Source organism: Furipterus horrens, unplaced genomic scaffold, assembly GCF_987537825.1.
Source record: "Furipterus horrens unplaced genomic scaffold, mFurHor1.1.pri manual_scaffold_9, whole genome shotgun sequence".
In the NCBI taxonomy this organism is placed as follows: Eukaryota; Metazoa; Chordata; class Mammalia; order Chiroptera; family Furipteridae; genus Furipterus; species Furipterus horrens.
The window spans coordinates 2,592,490-2,611,861 of NW_028327179.1; the positions used below are offsets into that span (position 1 = coordinate 2,592,490).

The 19,372-nt window shown below is 45.1% G+C and overlaps 1 protein-coding gene across 1 annotated transcript; it reads left to right on the plus strand.

Moving 5' to 3' along the window:
- Positions 1 to 18,311: 18,311 nt before the first annotated feature.
- POM121L12 (POM121 transmembrane nucleoporin like 12) lies at positions 18,312 to 19,064 on the plus strand. Its single transcript, XM_090287768.1, has one exon. The coding sequence runs from the start codon at positions 18,312 to 18,314 to the stop codon at positions 19,062 to 19,064; it is 753 nt and encodes a 250-aa protein (XP_090143894.1).
- The last annotated feature ends 308 nt before the right edge of the window (positions 19,065 to 19,372 follow it).

Genomic DNA, 19,372 nt, shown 5'->3' on the forward strand with positions numbered 1-19,372 from the left:
CAGTGAACACCAAAGGCTATGCCAAAGGGATGGCTCTTTCCTACAAACAATTCCTGGAGATGGTTGAAATGCAGTAGACAGTGTTTTGGGGATGTTTCCAAGTGCAATAGCAACTCTCTTCCAAGACACAAGCCTATATCCCTCGTCTCTGCCAATATGTCCTTTCTCTGCATGTAAAAATATCTATGACTGAGTTTCATTGTTTTAAATAGTAAAAGTTTCTAGTTTCATTTATTTCAAAATATTGGGTTTCTATTTTTTTCTAATCATAAATACATTATAATTTTTGTGTCATTTTATTTGGTTTTATATATATTTCCCATTAGGCAAACACGATATGTTTAAGCAATAAAATGTGGTTCTCAAATGCTTTACTTCTTTAAAAATACAGCAACTAATTCACTTACATTTAACGACTTTTGAACAGTGGATTTTGCCATGTTCAAAGGAAAATATAATTACCCCTCCCACCTTAACAAAAAGTCACAAATCACACAAGTTAACAGCATGAAATCAAACAGTTTGCACTGTGACCCTGGCGACGGGACCCAGGGGTGCCCGACTGAGAAGCACCCCTCAAGCCTCTGTCTTACTGTTTGAACCAATGGGAAACTGGACATACATCCTTGGCCCTGCAAACTGCCAAGAAAATCAACTGAATCCTGCGCTCTTTCTGAAAAACTGGCCAGGGTGTTGGAGCATGAAGACTGACATGTGTTGACCACCGGGCCAAAGAACGCCCAGAAGGAGGCAGAGAGACCGAGAGCCTGTCGCTGGGAGAGCTTGGTGCCCAGTTGCACTCCGGGGTCTGGCGGTGACTGAGGTCGGGACGGAGAGGAACTAGGTCCGGGCAGGAGCCGAGGGGGACACTGGCCGTCACTGTTGTTCCCTCCGGCCCGGGCTCCTCGTGCTGCTTCTGCTGCATCCGTTTTCTTCACCCGAGAAAACCTGCTCCAGCCTCCTCTGAGCTCTATGCCCACGGAACTCTCCTCTCCCGCATTGTCCCCTGCTGTGTGCCTTTCTTTGCGGGGAGAGAACACACTTTTAAACACATTAATTGCCAAGTACTAGAAGCAAACAAGATGCCCTTCAGTAGAAAAACTGACCAACTATAGCACAGCTATACAAAGAAATATTATTCCGTGATAAAAAAGAAATGAGCTACCCAGCTACAAAACGACATGGAGCTGCATGAATCCCTTTCGCTAAGTGACAGGAGCCAGTGTGAAAGGGCTCCGTACACTGTGTAATTCTAACCGTGTGACTTCAGGGACAGACACGCCTCTGACAATAACAAGATCAGTGGTTGTCCGGGGTCCCGGGGAGGGGAAGGGGATGAATAGGTGAAACTCGGCAAAGCTCTGGACCATGAAACTATTTTGCATGATACTATAATGGCGACTAAATGACATTATACACTTGACAGGTCCCACAGAACTGTACAATACAACGTGAACTAGAAGCTTTAGTTACTAACGAGACATGACTATTGCTTCATCAATTGCAGCGGCTGTCCCTCCCCCATATGGGACCTTAATAATAGGAGAAAAGGTGTGAGAGAGTAGGAAGGGGATGGAATGAAGACATGGGAAGTCCCTGGGTTTTCTGCACAATGTTGTTGTAAATTTCTCTAAAGTAATAAAGTATATTTGTTAAAGAAGCCATTGTTAAGACAAATGGGAAAACTGATGAGAAGAACATACTCGGATTAGTCCGAAATTTTGGAAGTCCAGGTTCCTCTTCTTGTATTTTCAGTCTGTCCCTTGTGTGTTTTTAATATTTTCCCCGGTGTTCAGCACAATGCACGCGGGAGAAATCCTTCAGGCTTGTGGACTTAACAGAGGGATGCAACAAAGAGGACGGCAAGAGAAACTGAGATGCCAGTGAGAATTTAATGCAATAACAGACCGTAGTAGCCAAGTCAGAAAAGAGAGGTCGGAGGAAGGGGTACGGGAGTCAGTGGCGTGCGGGGCTCCTCATATTAAAGAGTGGCTGTAATTGGATTTATTGGGAAAACAATGCGCTAACAGGGTTACAAACCGAAGCATAAAAAAACACTTAAAATAAGCCGGTGATAATATGAATGCGTACATGCAAACATGTTGTACATGCAAACGTAAGTGGTGGAGAAGAGATGATCCTTTCTTATAGAAAAAAATGTACGTAGAATTTTACCCTTCCAGAGATGGAGCTTAATCCTTAGCCCCTTCAGGGCAGGTTGGACTTAGTTATTTGCTTCCAAATTGCCCGCCGCAGAAAGGGGAGACACTACCATCTCACGGTGCAAAACCCTGCAAACACTACCAAGCCCAAGGTATGACCAATGCTACTACTGTTGTCATGTGAATGTCATCGGCCTCCTGATAGAACGTGAAATTATTCTTTATTATGATTTCCATAATTTTATAAAGCTGGTGACATCACGAGAGAAATGTGAATTAGCCCAAATTATGGGACTTTTTACAAAATATCTGGCCAGTACTCTTCAAAATGGTTAAAATTATGAAAACTAAGGAAAGATAGAGAAACGGTCACAGATGTGAGGAGACATAAACATAATAATAAGTGCATTGGGGCGTGTAAATTGCATCCTGGAATATTAATGGAGAAACTGGTATCCAAAGAAAGTCTGGATTTTAGTTAATAATAAAGTGCCAATATATTGGATCTCTTAATTTTGGCAGATTACCACAACAGCATACAATATGATATTAGGTGAAGTTAAAACCGGGTGAGGTGTACATGGGAACTTCCTGTATTATCGTTACAGAAGAGAAAGGGCTAGTCCACCCAGCCCTGGATGAGCCAACACTAAATACGGAGACTCTCAGGGGAGAGAGACTGGATATTTATCTTATTATCAACGGCACCGCCCATGAGAGCAGAAGGCTAGTGCTCAGAGCTCTCCGATCTAGGACTCAGGGCAAGTTTTCAAGAGTTTAGGAGAAACAGAGATCAGGGCGCACTGGTGGGACATAGTGTAATGGGGGGACCTCGGAGCTTGGCCACTTATGCACCAGATCCTTCTACACAGCGACCCTCCACTTCTGGTTCCGTTGTTCAAGTTCTGGTTGTGCCCGGTCCCTTGGTTCTGCGCGTGTGTCTGTGGGGGTGGGGAGAGGGCGCAAGACTGGGTTTTGGGCGCAGCTGGGAGTCAGCATCGCCTCCCGTGTCCAGGCTTCCGCTGCTCCGCTGTGGTTCGGGGCTGTGGTCTCTGAAAAGCATCGCAGTGTCTCGCTAATCGGGACAGGACCGTTTGGAGCCGGCTCTGTGGTTACAATCTCTTTATCACCCTTTGCAAATCTGTACTTATCCCCAAACAGGACAAGTGGTTCTGGTTTGTTTTAAATGAGAGAAAACAGGAAAAGGAGGAAACCGTTGTCTGGGTGGTAGGGACCTGATTTTGGAGTTCTAAGTGTTGTTCCTGCCAATATGTAGGTTAAGGGGAATAGACCAGTTTGGCAGCAACGTGGTAGAGGACTGAGAAGCCAGAGACCCGTGTTTGCTCTCCTCACAGACAAATGATGGCAGGGCTGTCTGTGCAGCGGAAGATTGCGTCGCCGGCAGCAGGGACTTTATCAACGATGGGAGTCCCTGAGCTGGTGGTGGGTTTCCTGCTAGGGGATGACAAGATCCAGAATAGCAGTGTTCTTTTTAAATGAGCATGGAGGAGAATTGTGTAGGAGCTGAAATGGAGAACAAGAAAGACTTCACCCCATCAATCAACGTTGCAATTGGTCGAGTTTTTGGTTAAAAATGGAGGCGGGGGATTTGCTAGCATTTCAGAAGTTTCCAGGGAAAGTGATGACTGGGAGACGTCAGATAAGGCAGAAAAGTACACAAAACCCCAAGAAGGGGATTACAACCGTGATTGCCAGATTTGTAGCACCCCAAGGACTCTTGCCTGGTGGTGCTCATGACATCACGTGGTCCCTTCCCACAATGAATAGGGCTGACCCGTGTCACTGATAGAAGAGGATGAAGTCAACTACGTGTGATGTCTGCGGCTAGGACTGAAGGACTATGGCTTTCACCGTGTCCTTTCCTGGATCACTCACCACCACCTGTCATACCGTGAGCCCCCCGGAGAGGTCCTTGTGGTGCAGAACTGAGGCCTCCTTCCAAAGCCAACGCCAGCGTCCCAGCCCCCCAAAAGCAGCCTCCGGGGAAGCGGAGTCCTCACCTCAGTCAGGCCTGTGGGCGACTTCACACCTGGCCAGCATCCCGACTGCAACCTCACAAGAACCACACAGGTAAGTCGCTGTCACAAAAACCCTGAGATCATAACTGATTCTTGTTCTTTTATTGTTGTTCTATTAAAGTTGTCCCAGATTGTCCCCTGTTGCTGTCCCCTGTCCCACCCCCCCACCCCCGCTCCCACAGTCAGTCCCCGCCCGTTGTCCACGTCCGTGGGTCATTCATACATGTTCCTTGACTAGACCTTCCCTTTCTTTCCGCCCTGACGCCCTCCCCCAACCTCTCCGGTTGCTCTCAGTCTGTTCCCTGTTTTGCTTCTCCTGGTTCTGTGTTGCTAGTTCGTTTGTTTTGTTCGTTAGGTTCCTTTTATAGCCGCTGAATTCGGATGATGTTGTGCAGAAATAGATGGCAAATGAAAACTGTATGAAGTGTGTTTTTTCTGCTCTGGCCAGGCCCGGCTGAGGGCTTCAAGAGGGGAGGAGCGTCAGGGAGCTGCGCGCCAGGTAGGACATGGGAAGGTGATGCTGCCTGTGACTTGAACTGTCCCCTTCAATTCTAGGGCTTTGTGACTCCACTTCCTTTGATCGGGTGTGACATGTACTCACCACTGGTATTTAGAGGCATTGAAAGCTGCCTTTTGATACCGCTGGGCTGATGCTGTGATTGATAACAAGTAGTCTTTAACTTAAGCTTTTATAGTCAGCAAACTTCATGGAATGTTTTTGTTTCCTGCTTTTTATTTGTGCCTCCCTGTAATTTAAATCAGCGGCTCCCCTGCAGTGTAGGAACATTGCGATATGGTGTTTTTATGGGGACTACAGCGTACTTCCGCTGTTCTGATCAGTGATGAGACCTGAGTGTTATGAATAAGGAACACCCGGTCAGAATTTGGATGATGTTCAGGGAGTGTGGAGAGATCAGACCAGAAAGTCTTTTGAACCTGAGTGTTTAGAGCAATTGTAAGAGAAAGAGCTTATTTGTTTTCTGACTTACTTTAATGCTAATAGATCAGAAACACACGTTGTTAGGGTCATGAATCCTTTGTTCCATTTACTTCTCTTCTCTCTTAACAAACTGGTGAGGATCTGACCTGCTTGAAAAGTACTTTACAAGGAAAGCCTATTCAACTTTAAGAGCCAAGACTACCATAACATAAAAACACAAGTTAGCGTGTAATTGTCTATTTCTTTTTAATATATGCCTAGGAAAAAATATTTCTAAAGTTGCATATTATTCTTAGTAAGAAGCTGTACAAATTAATTCTTTATAAAATGTTTTCAATGGTATTAATTTCAACATCACTCTTAGGGGTGAATTTAATATTTTCAGGGATCTGAGGAATGGAAAATAGAAGTAGAGATTTTTTAAAAATTAGAAGATATGAAAGCCTGCTTCCCAAAGCAGTATTTGAGTATCAATCCACAGGGATCTTTGCATATACCATGCGGCAGTCACGGTGCAACCCCCTGGGGGTACAAAGTCAGAGAGCTTACGTCTTCTGTCCCCCACAAGGTCAAGGAAGTTCATCTACGAGGAAATGATAGAATTCTAAATCCTATTAGAGACACTTTAAAGCAGTGGTTCTCTACCTTCCTAACGCCGTGACCCTTTAATCCAGCTCCTCACGTGGTGGTGACCCCCAACCATAAAATTATTTTCATTGCTACTTCGTAACTGTAATTTTGCTACTGTTAGGAATCGTCATGTAAATATCTGATATGCAGGGCGTATTTTCATTGTTACAGATTGAACATAACTGAAGCATAGTGATTCATCACAAAAACAGTATGTAATTATACATGTGTTTTCCGACGGTCTTAGGCGACCCCTGTGAAAGCGTCGTTCCACCCCCAAAGGGGTCGCGCCCACCGGCTGAGAACCGCCACGCTAGAGGGCACATAAAAGCACGTAAGCGCCCTCCGGGTCAGCGGTCTCCACGGCGGTGGGTTTCAGGGCTGAGGCTGGAAGCCTGGGCAGCGGTTACATTAGTACAAAAGCAGCTCAGCGTGAGCAAGAGTGTGACCATGGACACCCTTTCTGGGGCCCTGTGCAAAGGTGCAGGCGTTGGAACAGGCTCACACATTTACAAAGAGCACAGGAGAGTAGAAGGAAGGATGGGAGAAGCCACAGAATGGGACTGAAGTCATCCAAGACGGTGGGTGCCAATTCATCCAAAGGTTTATGAGCCTAACTATGGACTTGGAATTTCAGCTTGGAAACTGCAGGCAATGAGTGAAACATTTAAAAGAGGACAGACCTTGTTCAATGGATTTAAATTATATCTGATCCCAACGTTTCTGATTATGGTAAAGGATGAGAGGAAGCATATTCCAAATCCAGGCTGTGAAATTGTCAGAATTCAGGCTCTCCCATGGGTTTGCAAGGGAAGCATCCCAAGGACCCCCGCATGGGAGGCTGTGGTGTGGCAAGATGGTTAATTTGTGTGGAAGGCTGCCCTTGGGTTTCCAAGGTCCCATCCCCCTCTGCCTGGCATGGAGAAAGCCCAAGCATGTCAAAGTCAATGCAAAAACCAGGGTCCAGAGCTTCTGCTCCATATGAAAGCTCAGTCCTTTGGAGCCCGTGCCACCTGCTTGGGTCCCGGTAGCTCTCAGACCCACATGGTCACATGGTCCCGGGTGAGAGAGAACACGGGTGAGTGCGTGGAGTGAGTGCGTTAACATTGAGGTGAGAGAGGGGGAGCTTTCTTTGTTTCTCTGGGATTATATGAGCTAGGGTTTGGGGCAGACCAGGTGCTTTTTCAAAATGATCCATCACCTTCCCAAGCTTTGGTGGGCTTTTTGATGAGTCCCCCCCCCCCCCCCCAGTGAGACTGGCAGGCTTCTATGGCCCAGGGCCGCCCCTTGTGTCCCCCCTTCCCCCGACAATCGTACGGAAGAAGAGTCGGAAGGGCTGTTAATTCCTTGGTGGAGCAGCGCTATGAACCTCTGGGGTGTGGAGCTGTAGTTTCCTGGGGAAGTGAACAGGCTCATGCTACCAAGTTTATTAAGCTCAGTGTCCAATTCCCTTTGCTCCCCTTTTTATTAATAACTAGTTAACTACCTATGGCAGTCAAATAAGAGGACTCTGTTGTCTAACCCTGCCACCTGTACGCTCTCTGCCCTTCATGCGCAGCGAGACTCCGCGTCAGGTGCGGATAACCAGAGTTGCTCGTTCACTGTGTCCGGAACATTGTGAAAGCAGTCTGTCTAAACTGTGGTCATCATCATCATCGTCATGCCATCCTATTGTTCTGATTGTGGATCACTGCTTTTCCAGGTCTAAAGCAACGGAACACTGCAATGCCTCTCTGCTGACATTTCTGCATGCTCTGGGCATGGGCGCAGGCGCGGACCCGCTGCGTGCTCAGAGAACCCCTCTCCTCCACCAGGAAGGATCTGGGTGGCTTTGTGCTTGTCACGCCGGTTGTCCAGAGATAGATGTATTTTCCTGGGCTTCCTGAAGGTGAACCAGCCAGGGGACCCTAAACTAGCTGAAGTGACGGCAGGGGTCAGGGAAGTTCTACAGTGAAGGTCGTGCTCACCTGGACTAATGGCAGGAGTACGAAAGCTCAGGCAGGTCAAAGGTTGCACTGCAGTCAGCAACGTGGTGCCCTTACTAAAACCCAGTCTTATGAGTGCCCTCACGGACTACGATAGACCCACAGCCGGGGGCCTGGTGTGTGAGAGAGGACCAGGGGAGGGGGCTGGGGGCTGGAGAAGCAGGCAGAGGCCAGAGGAGGGACGTCTGTTCAAAGTGTGACGTCACTCTGGCTTTGCTTCCTAATGCTCACTGCTCGGCATTTTCTTTCCTCGTGTGAAAACCAAGCTCTGTCTGCATCATGATAAGGTTTTGTGCAAGATAACATATTTCCCCAAAGCTTGATAGATAAACTAGTTTTCATTTTGAAACATCAGGACGCAGATATGAGAAATTCTAGAAGTCAAAGGCAGTGTTTGCATTATGCGATGAGAAAAGGTATTTAATTAAATTTAAAATATGTAAAACGTGCATCTAATCTGTATCCCTGTGACCAGCAGTGTGCACCGGAGGTCGGCAGATCTCAGATGCGTCCCTGAGCCAGGGGACATGCAGCAGGGCACCTCAAGCTGCCACATGTGTCCAGTGAGGAGGTAAGTGGTCTCCTGGCAATCAGCCTCATTGCCTAGGATGCGTTCTTTGTCCCGCATTTCTATGGTTACTCAGGTTTTCTTCGGGGCTGCAAAAGCAACACAACATGGGGCTAAAACAAGGCTCCGCATTGTCTCCCCGAACTGTGCTCTGTGGACGCTGACTCTGCTGACCTCTTGTCTCATTTTGTAGAAATGACAGACGTGATCTTGTGGGACCCACAGCAAAGTCAAAGTTTACGTCTTGCTGGCGGAGTTCAGCTCACATCATTACTGCTTGAGACTCTTGGTGAGGGTGCGTGCACCGTGAGACGAAGTACCAGCGGAACCTACAGCCGGGCCTCTAATTGGCTGCATTAAAAACAGACAAATAAACAAAAATGCTAACTTCAACTGCTGGTGTCACCTGCATTGTTTCTGTGTTCGCTGCTCGGGTTCAACTTCAGTTTCTAAATAAATGTCATGATACTTGAAGTAAAAACGAAAACCATCGAGTTTTTAATTTGCGTATTACTTTTTCAATAAGTCGTTTGAAAAGGCAAATATTTCAAATGAAAATAATAAGGCTTTCTCATTTGTCACTAATAATGTGATAAAATTTATTGAAATACTGATGGTAATATAGTATTTATAGTATTCTGTCTAGCATGCTATTTTAAATGTCTTAATAATGTAATTTAAGTAGAAATATTAGTTCATTAAATAAGAAACCAGAATAACTCACTTATTATAATTATATTTTAACGTACTAATTATATATTTTACTCCTCAAAAGAATATGCTACCTTCCATTTTAGATGGAAAATATTTCTTATTAATACTATATTTGTTAATAATTATTCATTGCTATAGCTTAGAATAACAAAAGATCTTTGGCTATAAAAGTACTGCAATTGTCAGTATGTTTATTATATTTTCGATGATTTATGATGTTAGCATTTGGTTCATAACAAAATGTTATTACTTTGTACCTCTCCAGCATTCCCTTTTTAATACTCCTCTTTTCTTGTGTCTGCAAGAATAGCATGTGAATAGATTAATCTCAGTTTTATAATGTTGAAGTCATTAGCTGTTTCTTTAGAACCCTTCGCAGTCTGTTAAATAATTAGAAGTGGGAAAGTAGCACTTTTTACATTATTTAAACTAAATCAAACGATTAGAGCCATGGTGTTGGCCGCTGACTCCGATCGTCAAAGAGCCGTATCTGTTCCACTGAACCTCTCACAAGGTGGAATGCATTCAAGTGGGAACTGAAACATTCCTTGAGTGAGAGATGCCAGTACTGGTCCCAGAAAGCCTGTGACTATAACGCTAGTTCTTTTGATTCAAGCCCTTGGCTTCTGTGTACCCCATTTCCGAATTCGATATCCCCCGGGCACGGTTGTATCATTGTACTTAAACACACACACACACGGAACTATTTCGTTATCAAGGCTGATATTCTAAAACGATACATCTATTAGTAAATTCAACTAAGTTTATGAGTGTTTCTAAAAAGAAAAGATTTTACAATTCTAAATAGTAAAAAACTGTGAGGAGTGAGAAAACACAGCACAGATGGAGAAGTCCTGGCCCCTCGGGAATGCGCAGGCGGCGGGCCCTCAGCAGCTGGAGCGTTCGTGTCCAGCGTCCGTTGTTTGAAAGAACATGCCATCATGCAATGCCGATATTCCAGTATCAGCACCCAGGCCACCAGGTGCTCAGGAAACAGGATGCGAAGGAAGAATTCCTGGTCTCCAGGGAGTGCGTTTTAGACCGGAGGGGAAGGAAGCTGTATGCGAGGAAAGATGCATTAGCCACATCCAAGGATCACACAGAGGGGTGATCTCAGGGGGGCACTGAAAGGTATGCGCGTAGAGGAAATGTCCTGTTGTAACTGTTAACAGAGTCCCCGGGGAACCAATCGGCCTGCAGCGAGGCACTCATACGGGCCAGGATGCAACCGGAGTTCCTTCTGCCAGACGAACGCGGTGTCTTCACGGGCACGTGGACCCGCATTCCCGCATCCCTGAAATGATCTCTGACCTCTGTCACATCTTCTCAAGGTCACCCGTTTTTTATTCCTCACACTGTGCTAAGCAGATGTCCCTGCCCATAGGCACAGCCGAAAACAGGTTGACAAGAGCAGAGGCACAAACCTGTCCGTTTAGGAGGCTTTAAACATCCAGGTTTGAGACGGTAACGCAGGAAAACAACGAAGCAAGAACGGCCTCCGTTGCTGGCCTTCTGATTCAGAGGAGCGCCGCGCCCCACACGCGCGGTCTAACACAGGCCCTTGTGACTGTCTCACATGCGATGTGCTGTGTCCGCGACACTTTGGGGACACAAAGCTGTACTTGGTCAGTATCTAGCCATTGCTGCCATTTTAAAGTTGGGAAAATGTGACCAATTATTGCCACCTTTGGTTAAACTTGGCATTAATTGATGACTTTTTAAATTTAATTAAAGTAGTTTGTTTAATTCGGTGCTGACTAATTCGTGCACAAGAAAGACGATCTTACGTAATTGGATGAAGAGAGGTGATGTGTGCTTCTCTTTGCGACGTACCTGCCAGGGGCCTTTTTCCTGCTGTCTCTCCGAGGGCAGCCTGCGCAACTTGGTAATGTTTTCCCACAAGTTGTCTGACAGCAGGCAGTGGTGTATCAAACCGTATTAAATTAAAGAACAGCTCATCAAGCTCCCCGCCCCCCAAATACACTATAAGGAGAGGAGCAACAGCTCATAAAGCAGAGTTTCCACACACAAACACTAAGACTCATAACTTGAGACCATAACTGCACATAAACAAATTATTCCTTTTAGTTTTGCTTCCCAACAGGAAGTCTGTGCTGTGGGGAAAACGCACTCCCATTAAAACAGCAGATTGCTTTCGGCTGAAATCAAGTTCCCTGCATCTATCAGAAAATTTGAAAATTTGACGCCTTACTGAAAATAGGATTAAACTAAAAATATAACGCTTGCTAAAAACACAATTAAAACTGACTGCCATTATAGATTTAAGTTTGTTCTTGTAACATATATGAATTTTGTTATCATTAATATTTAAAAATAATAAAGTAAGAAAAAATAAAGTGAATATTTTTTTAAAAAACAAAGAGCTATGTTCCTATTATGGTGTTACAGTGACACCAATAAATCTTTAAAATTGTTTTGTACTAAAATGATAAACATCTCATGTCAGCTTTGACATTTAAAGAGATTAGAAGGTGTTACTCCTACTCTTACAATAAAAACAAAAAGTCAACAATTTTTCTTGGACCCACTGGGGAACTGAAATCATATGGCGACCCATCACCCTAAAACGGGAGGAGGGGGTGAAGGCAGAATGTTACAGCTGAGAGCTGTTTCCCTCGGGCTGGTGCAACTACAAACTCTCAGGACACTTAAGTGATGATTTTGAAGACTGACCGAAGATCAAGATCAGTGGGAAAGAGATAAACCCCCGCATCAGGAGGTCTCTGTGCATTTGTGCATTTACACACCAAGCGTTGCATCAGACATTTACACTAAAGACCTGAGAAGGGCGTTCCTCCGACCGCAGCCCATTTAACCACCTGACCGAACCCCGCAGGAGAGGGACGGGGAGCCACATCACTTCACAGTCCCCTGTGAGGGCCAGAGTGTGGACACAGGCCCACTGAGAGAGCCCGTCAGAATTACAGACTGGCGCCCCTCCCCCACACCGTGCAGCAACACCGCTGTAGATAAAGAGAGAAAGGGTGGAGCCTCCCAGATGATTTCTTCAGAGGAGGACTTGGGAAGCCCGAAATCAATAGAGGAAACCAAAACTGAAACACCAGAAGGGTCTGAACCCACTGGCTCCTACAGTCACAGCAAACATGAAACTCCACACATCCCCAAGAGTGACCCATAAAAAAATGTGACATTAAAGAGTATATAACTCAGTTCCCATTATCCTAAAAAATCATACCTATTTTAACATTATAAGGTATACAAGAGGGGCAAGAAAAATGCAAATAATCCCTGACTTATGACATATGATAATGGCCGAGGACTTGCTACAGTATAACCACCAATCCATAGACCCAAAAAGCATAGAATGCATCAAATAGAATAAAAATTTAAAAATAACTACACCTATACATATTCTGTTTGAACTACAGAAAACATAAGAAAAAATCTATGGGAATCCAAGGACGAAAAAGAAAAACTTGAACAACGTAGAGGAAAAAGGATACCAAGTATTTTGGTGAACTTCTCATCAGAAATCATGAAAGCAAAATATTTAAAGTGTTGGAAGAACATAATTAAAACACCAACTTAGAATTCTGTATTTGCTGAAATTATCATTCAAAAATTAAAAAGGAACTTTTGATTAGTTCTATCACATAAAACTTAGCTAAAGAGTTAAAAACTCCTGAGGGCCTTCAAACTTAGATTAGTTGTAAATGTATATTGCACACTTCATGGCTACAAATGACATGTTAAGAGAGGAAAGGATATAGATTCATTTGAAACGCTTGATTAAAACCGAAGAAGTCAGCACCAAAGGGGAAAAAAGCAAGTAACAGGTGGAGAAACACAAAACAACACAAAACATGTAAAGGACAACGGTCTTAATACATCAATTCAAGTGGAGTCTATCAAAGTGATCAGAAATCAAGACCTCACTCTGTGTCTTCTATAAGAAACCTATTTTAAACATAAATGTACAGATACATTAAAAGAAAAGAAATATGAAAACATATACCATACAAACCCTATTTTTTAAAAAAACTGAACTAGCTATGTAAATTTCAGACAAAGCAAATTTCAGAGCAATAAAAATGTTTGGTAATAAAGAGGAACAGTAGGTAAAAATAAAAAGGTTAATTCTCCAAGAAGACATAAAATTCTCTAAGTATAGGGGCCTGGCAACAGAGTAGCCAAGTACATGAAGCAAAAACTGATAGCACTGTGAGAAGAATATTCAAATCCACGATTATAGTTGGAGGTTTCAACACCTCTCCGTCAGCAATGACAGACCTAGCAGGCTCAGTACGAGCATTGTTCAAATGAACAGCACGTCAATCAACTGGAAATGACAGACACTGACCGAACGCTCCACCTGACGACATCAGGATACACATTCTTCTGAAGGTCATATGGAGCACGGACCATGAGGGACAACATTCTCAGTTACGAAACTCATCTTAACAAATTAAAACAAATTATACAAAGCATGTTCTCAGACCACAATAGGTTTAAGCTACAATTCAGTAACAGCAAGGTACACAGAGATCCACAGTCAGCTAATCTTTGAAAAGTGAGTGAAGGCAATTGAGTAAAAAAAAAAAGAAAAAAGAAAAGAAAAATGAAAAAAGATCATCTTTTCTATAAAGTGTTGAAACTATTGGATGTCCATATACAAAACATTAATGTACTCAGAAATAAATGTCACACAACTTTTCACAAAAAAATAACTCAAAATAGATCATGGGACTAAATATAAATATATAATCATAAAACTCCTAGAAAAAAGCGTGGAAAAACATCTCTGTGACTTTAGCTATAAATGAGAACAGGTGAGGACTATCATTTCCTGCGGCACTCTGCATTCACACGGCCATTTGTCTTGATGACGCTGAGAATGTGTCAGGGGCCATTTTTCTTCTAATTGCGTTGTCATGTCTCACAGAGTGGAGGATAAAGAGAACCATTTTTATACATGAGGTTTACTTTCTTACAGCTTTTTCCACTCATCGTTCATCTTCCTGCTCCCCATAGACACTGGAGTGTTATCCTCTGCAGTTCCAGCCACCACGCTGAGCATCATCAGCCCCACTCTCATGCTGTGTTGGAACTCTGCTAAAGGCACAGTGACAGCGCACCTTGCTTGTGAAACCAGAATGTTCTGCTGAGGCCCAGTAAGTCATTCATTGGATGGCACAGATGTAGCAGTTTAAAGAAGCAGGGTCATGCTGAGCGTGAAACCTGGATATTCATCAGGATAACTAGCCAAGAGCTGCCACGTGTCCTGCAGGTCAGATTTCCCCCTGACTATCCTGATACTCCATCTCAAACACACCGGTCTGGCTTACGTCCACATCACTGACATCAGCGCAGCATCCGTCTATGGTGATTTTTGTCATGGATGCAAATGGTGCACATGTCTATCAATCTTCCCCAAACTTTCTGTATCAGCGTTCTTGTTTTCACTGGTCCTGTACTCTTGCCTCTTGTTCCCCCAAATTACAAGAGTTCTGCCTCACCAACATCAACAAAAGTCAAGTAGCTCCTTAGTGCCCATTAGCTTCCACCGTCCACCAGGATTCTTGATCTCTACTTACGTCCGTTGGTAGTTGCATGGTCTCAGCTGTTAGTCTGAATACTTGGACTTGTATCTAAAGGACAAATATCTATTTATTTTTATTTATTTTTAAATTAAATTTATTGGGGTGACATTGGTTAACAAAATTATCTGGGTTTCAAGTGAATAATTCTATGACACGTCATCTGTTTATAGCACTGTGTGCCCACCACCCAAAGTCAAGTCAACTTCTGTCACCATATATTTGGCTCCCTTTACCCTCTTCATCCTCCCTCCATGTCCCTTGCCTCTGGTAACCACCATACTGGTGTCTGTGTCTATGAGTTTTTGTTCATTTTTATTTAAACATTTGTCGTTTTATATCCCGCAAATGAGTTTTTAAAGTTATCTTGCCTTTGAGAGAGGGAGAATTTGTCTCGGATGTATCTCGTCAGCTGTCTCTCTACTGCTTTTCTCTTAGATACCGTGCAGTTATCTTGGGGAACTTATATCAATGTGCCTTCTTTCAGTGGGCTGAAGTTGTTTTCTGATATTTGCTTGCTTTCATTTGCTTATTCAAACAATAACAAAAATAAACGCATTGGCTGCCTCTTATAGCACTGACCTTTTTTCATATCTTGAAAAGTAGATCTATATTTTCATACATTACATTAGTTAGTATCACTCCCTTTTTGAAAATTTTCTGAAATTACAGTCAAAGAGCACTGAGATGTGACATAATATTTTTAGGACAAAGAAATATTTTTTTGAGTTTGACTTTAACATGTAATAAATCGATGTATTAATGCTTAGAATATGTTAATTTATATTTTGATAGATTTTATTAAAATATTGGTGTTTTAAGGTTCATTTTAATTTATCCAAAACATACTATAGGAGTTTGGTTCAAATCCATTACCATAACTAAGAAACCAACTTGTAATTTTGAGGAATAAATCAGACCCAAATAAGTTTTATTGGAAATTATAATTTCAGATGATAGCTATGATTTCATTATTTTTGTTTTGGATCAGAATTTAGACACCCTCAAAATTTAATTAGACATCTTCCAAATTTTACAAAAATCTCTGTCTTTTTACCTTCCAATTAAGACCATAAAAACGGTCACTTGAAAACCTATTCAAATAATTGAATTGCAGGTCACACTAGCAAAGGTGGTGGGTACAAAAGAGAATTAGAAAGAAAAACTGATCCTGTGAACTTATATATTAAAAAGAATGTCTTTCCCAAATAAATTTGGTTCGGTCAACTAGGCTTTATCAATCAACTTCCTAGCAAGTGACATTGTCCTGAGATTGCGACACAGATTCTTTCCGGCACAGAATACAGCGCTCTGCATTGTGACTTCGAGGATATCTTGCAGAAAAGTAAACCAATGTAGCCAATCGAACACACAATCACTAATTTAGCTTATACACTTTATATGGTTGGTAGCCACTCACACATAAACTTGAGAATATATTTGTCCTGTGGTTTCTCTTTGCCATCATTATCCCGAGGATGACAAGACACCACTGGCCATGGACTAGTAAACCTTTATCTTTTAACATCATTTAACCTATGACATTTCACAGTATATTCGTTAGATATGACTCTATTGATATAAAGGTGATCAAGACAAAGCCCATGGGAATGTTTCAGTTAATTCATATAATTTCATTTATTTCATACCAAGTGAGTCATTCACGGGAAGGCCTATCAGTAGTCGAGCCCACAGGAAACATGCATGCTGTCTCGTGATTAATCATTCCTGACTTGCGTGACTTTTCATACATTTGAGGATGACTTCCCTATTTCAGCCGAACCCAAGAAGATCTGAAACGACCCCATTAAAGGAGCCGGCTGCCAAGGAGCAGGCGCTCCAATGCCAGCACCTGCAGCGCTCGCCTTTCTTAAAAGCTGCAAAAATATGTTTCCCACTGTGACATCCAATATACGGAAGGGCCTTCTCTGGGAATCATCCTTTCATTATGCCTTCGTAATTACTGTTTTCTGTCTGACGAATCTTGCGCATGCTGTGAGACTTTGAATGACGAATTTGGGGGAGTTACAGGAACGTAACTAGCTGCAGCTCACTCGGCTGTGCATGTCCATCTCGACTTTCCAGATCAACCCTGTCACCGCTCTCCACTCTGTCATCTGTACTCATTTTCAGGGAGGTGATCAAAATACTAACTTACGGGACCTTGGGGTGGATTTCTCATTTAACAAGTGTTCTGCAGCCACCCCAGGTAAGATATCGTGTACAGCAGCGCTCCGGAGACATCATCTTTGCCCTTAACACGTCCATGTTCAGAAACAAATAGCTCAGCAGAGAATGTCACTTCCGTCTTTGCTTTATGGCCTAGAAGTTCTGATTATATATGAACGGCAGATTAGGTGACACACATGTTGTCCCATAATATTTAACCAGCTATTGGTTATGCAATAGAATTCAACCAAAAGAGAATGCAATGGGACACAATCGGGCTCTCAAACACTTTCCAGAAGTATGGAAAAGCAAACTTCCTTATGTAGAAGCAAAGTGCATGAATGAAAAGTAAATACTGAACCTTTACAAACCGAGGGAGATATCTTTTCCATCAGCATTTCTTATCAACACATGTGCCGGCACTTATGTTCAGCGTTGGCTTTAGAGTCTGATTTGATGTAGGAAGTAGGCTACGTTTCTGAGACTCAGTCACATTATATAGGGAGGGAGCAGACCAACGTTGCTTTCTTCAGCAGACGTTAGACTGTAGATGAAGGACTGTAACACCGGAGAGCCTTGAGCAGGTGGACATGAAAAACGACGGGAGGAAGCAGGTGCACAGTCAGGCATGTCAACTAAATCAGCGCTGGCCAGAAATTGGATGCCAGAGTCCATACCAGGCCGTGCTCACAAGCCAGAGACCAGCCAGCTCAGGCATTCTTAACCGTAGCGACAGTCAGAGCCACTGGGAAGACTTTGAAGATGTGCATTCGACCTTCACAGACCATGCATGGCAGAACGTCAGGGCGTGGGGTGGACCCGTACCAGGGAGAGACGCTGGCCCATAGACAGCGACGAGGTGCGGACCCCGCGTGGACAGAGCTGGAAACATTAGGCTAATGAAAGAAGCTGGTCCCCGAGGACCACCTATTACCTACGTCTGTTCTGAGGCAAGTCCAGCAGGAAAACGGAAGATCACGGAGAGGAAGGTTATTGGTTGTTCAGGGCTGGGGAAGGGAGGCGGTGGGAAGCCACAGCTGTAGGGCTCGGGGCTTCTTTTTGAAGTGACTGAGATGTTTGCGGGGTGACATGGGGATGGGTTCACATGTCTGTGACTATATCAAAAGCCACAGAACTGTCGGCTTTGAATAGGTGAGTTGTATAGTATGTGACTGGTATCTCAGTAAAGATGACAGAGAGAGAGAGAGAAGCGAGCTGCTAGGCGCGCCTCTCCAGAGCCAAGCTCTAGCGGGAAGGAAGGAGCTGTGACCTCCATGCAGGTATCCAAGGGCGCGAAGGCTGCTGTTGCTGCGGCTGCTGTCTCCCAGTCGCCTCCCCTGCACCCGCCTCTCGCGCGGACCGGGGCGCGGAGGGTTCCAGCGCCTTGTCCTCGCGCTTCCATTGCGCCCAGATGCCAACGGTCACCGGAACCTTGGGCGCTTCCCCGGCAGCCATGTCTGGACGCATCGGGAACTTCAGGCAGTGAAATCCCGGGTCTGAAGGACCTTCCTCGCTGCTCGCTTCCATGGGCAGCTACCTGAGCTCACCTCAATCTACACTGCAGCCCTTGGCTCAGGGAGCCCCTAACCTGAGGCCTGGTCTGACCCAGGGCCAGGAAAGGGTCCACGGGGGGCGCTGCGTCCGCACCCGGCCTTTCCGCCAAATGCCGCCGGACTGGGGGTCTCCCAAGCCCCGGAGGATGGTCACGGAGGCAGGGATGCGCTTTCCTGCCAAGTCACCCCCCGTGGCTGCCGTCAGGCAGGATCTTTCCTGCGCCTGGGAGAGTTACATGAAGTGGAGGCTTCGGAGTGCGCGGCGCCCAAGACAGATCTCCAGCCCGGTGACCATCAAGATCGCGCCTCCGGAGCGCAAGGGGGGCCTCTTTACACCCCCAGAGCAGGGGGCCCGCCCTGCAGGGTGTCCACCTGCTGAGGAGCGCCCCGACCCCTGCGCCAGGGAGACCGTGCTGAGAGCGCTCAGCCAGTGCAAGAAAGGGAAAAGGAAGTTCGACGGGCCCCTGTGGTTTGAGGTCCAGGAGAGCAGGCACAAGAGCCGCGGCCCGGAGCCCGGGCCCTCTGCCTTCCAGCCCCTGCCCAGAAATGGCGGGGTGCCTCCCCTTCTCCCCCGGCCCGGGCCTCTGCCCAAAAGCTTCTGCTCCTGGGCCTGCAACGTCTGCCAGGAGGAGACCCGCCGCGGCCCTGCCGCCAGCCCTGCAGCGGGAACAGTGTCGCCCCGGCCCCCGGCCCCCCCAGTCCTGGCGCTGCAGGGCCCGCCCTGAGGACCGCTGGTGGCATCGCCTTTGCCCCCGCCTGCCCGCGCCGCCGGCCTTTCCCCGAGAGCAGAGACTGCAGAGGCGTCCTCTTCCCCCACCTCCCCGGGGTGTCACTGTGTACGGTTACATCATCTCAGCTTAATAATATCAACATTAAATAAAGAGCTTTTTGTGCAGAAATGAAGGGAAAGTGTGGTCCAGGCTCCAGACGGACAAGAGCAAAGGCAAAGCCCCTGCATTGGGGGTAATTTATATGTATTTCAAGGTCAAAAATAAGTCCATCCCAGGCGGAGCAGCGACAAGGGAGGAGCAGG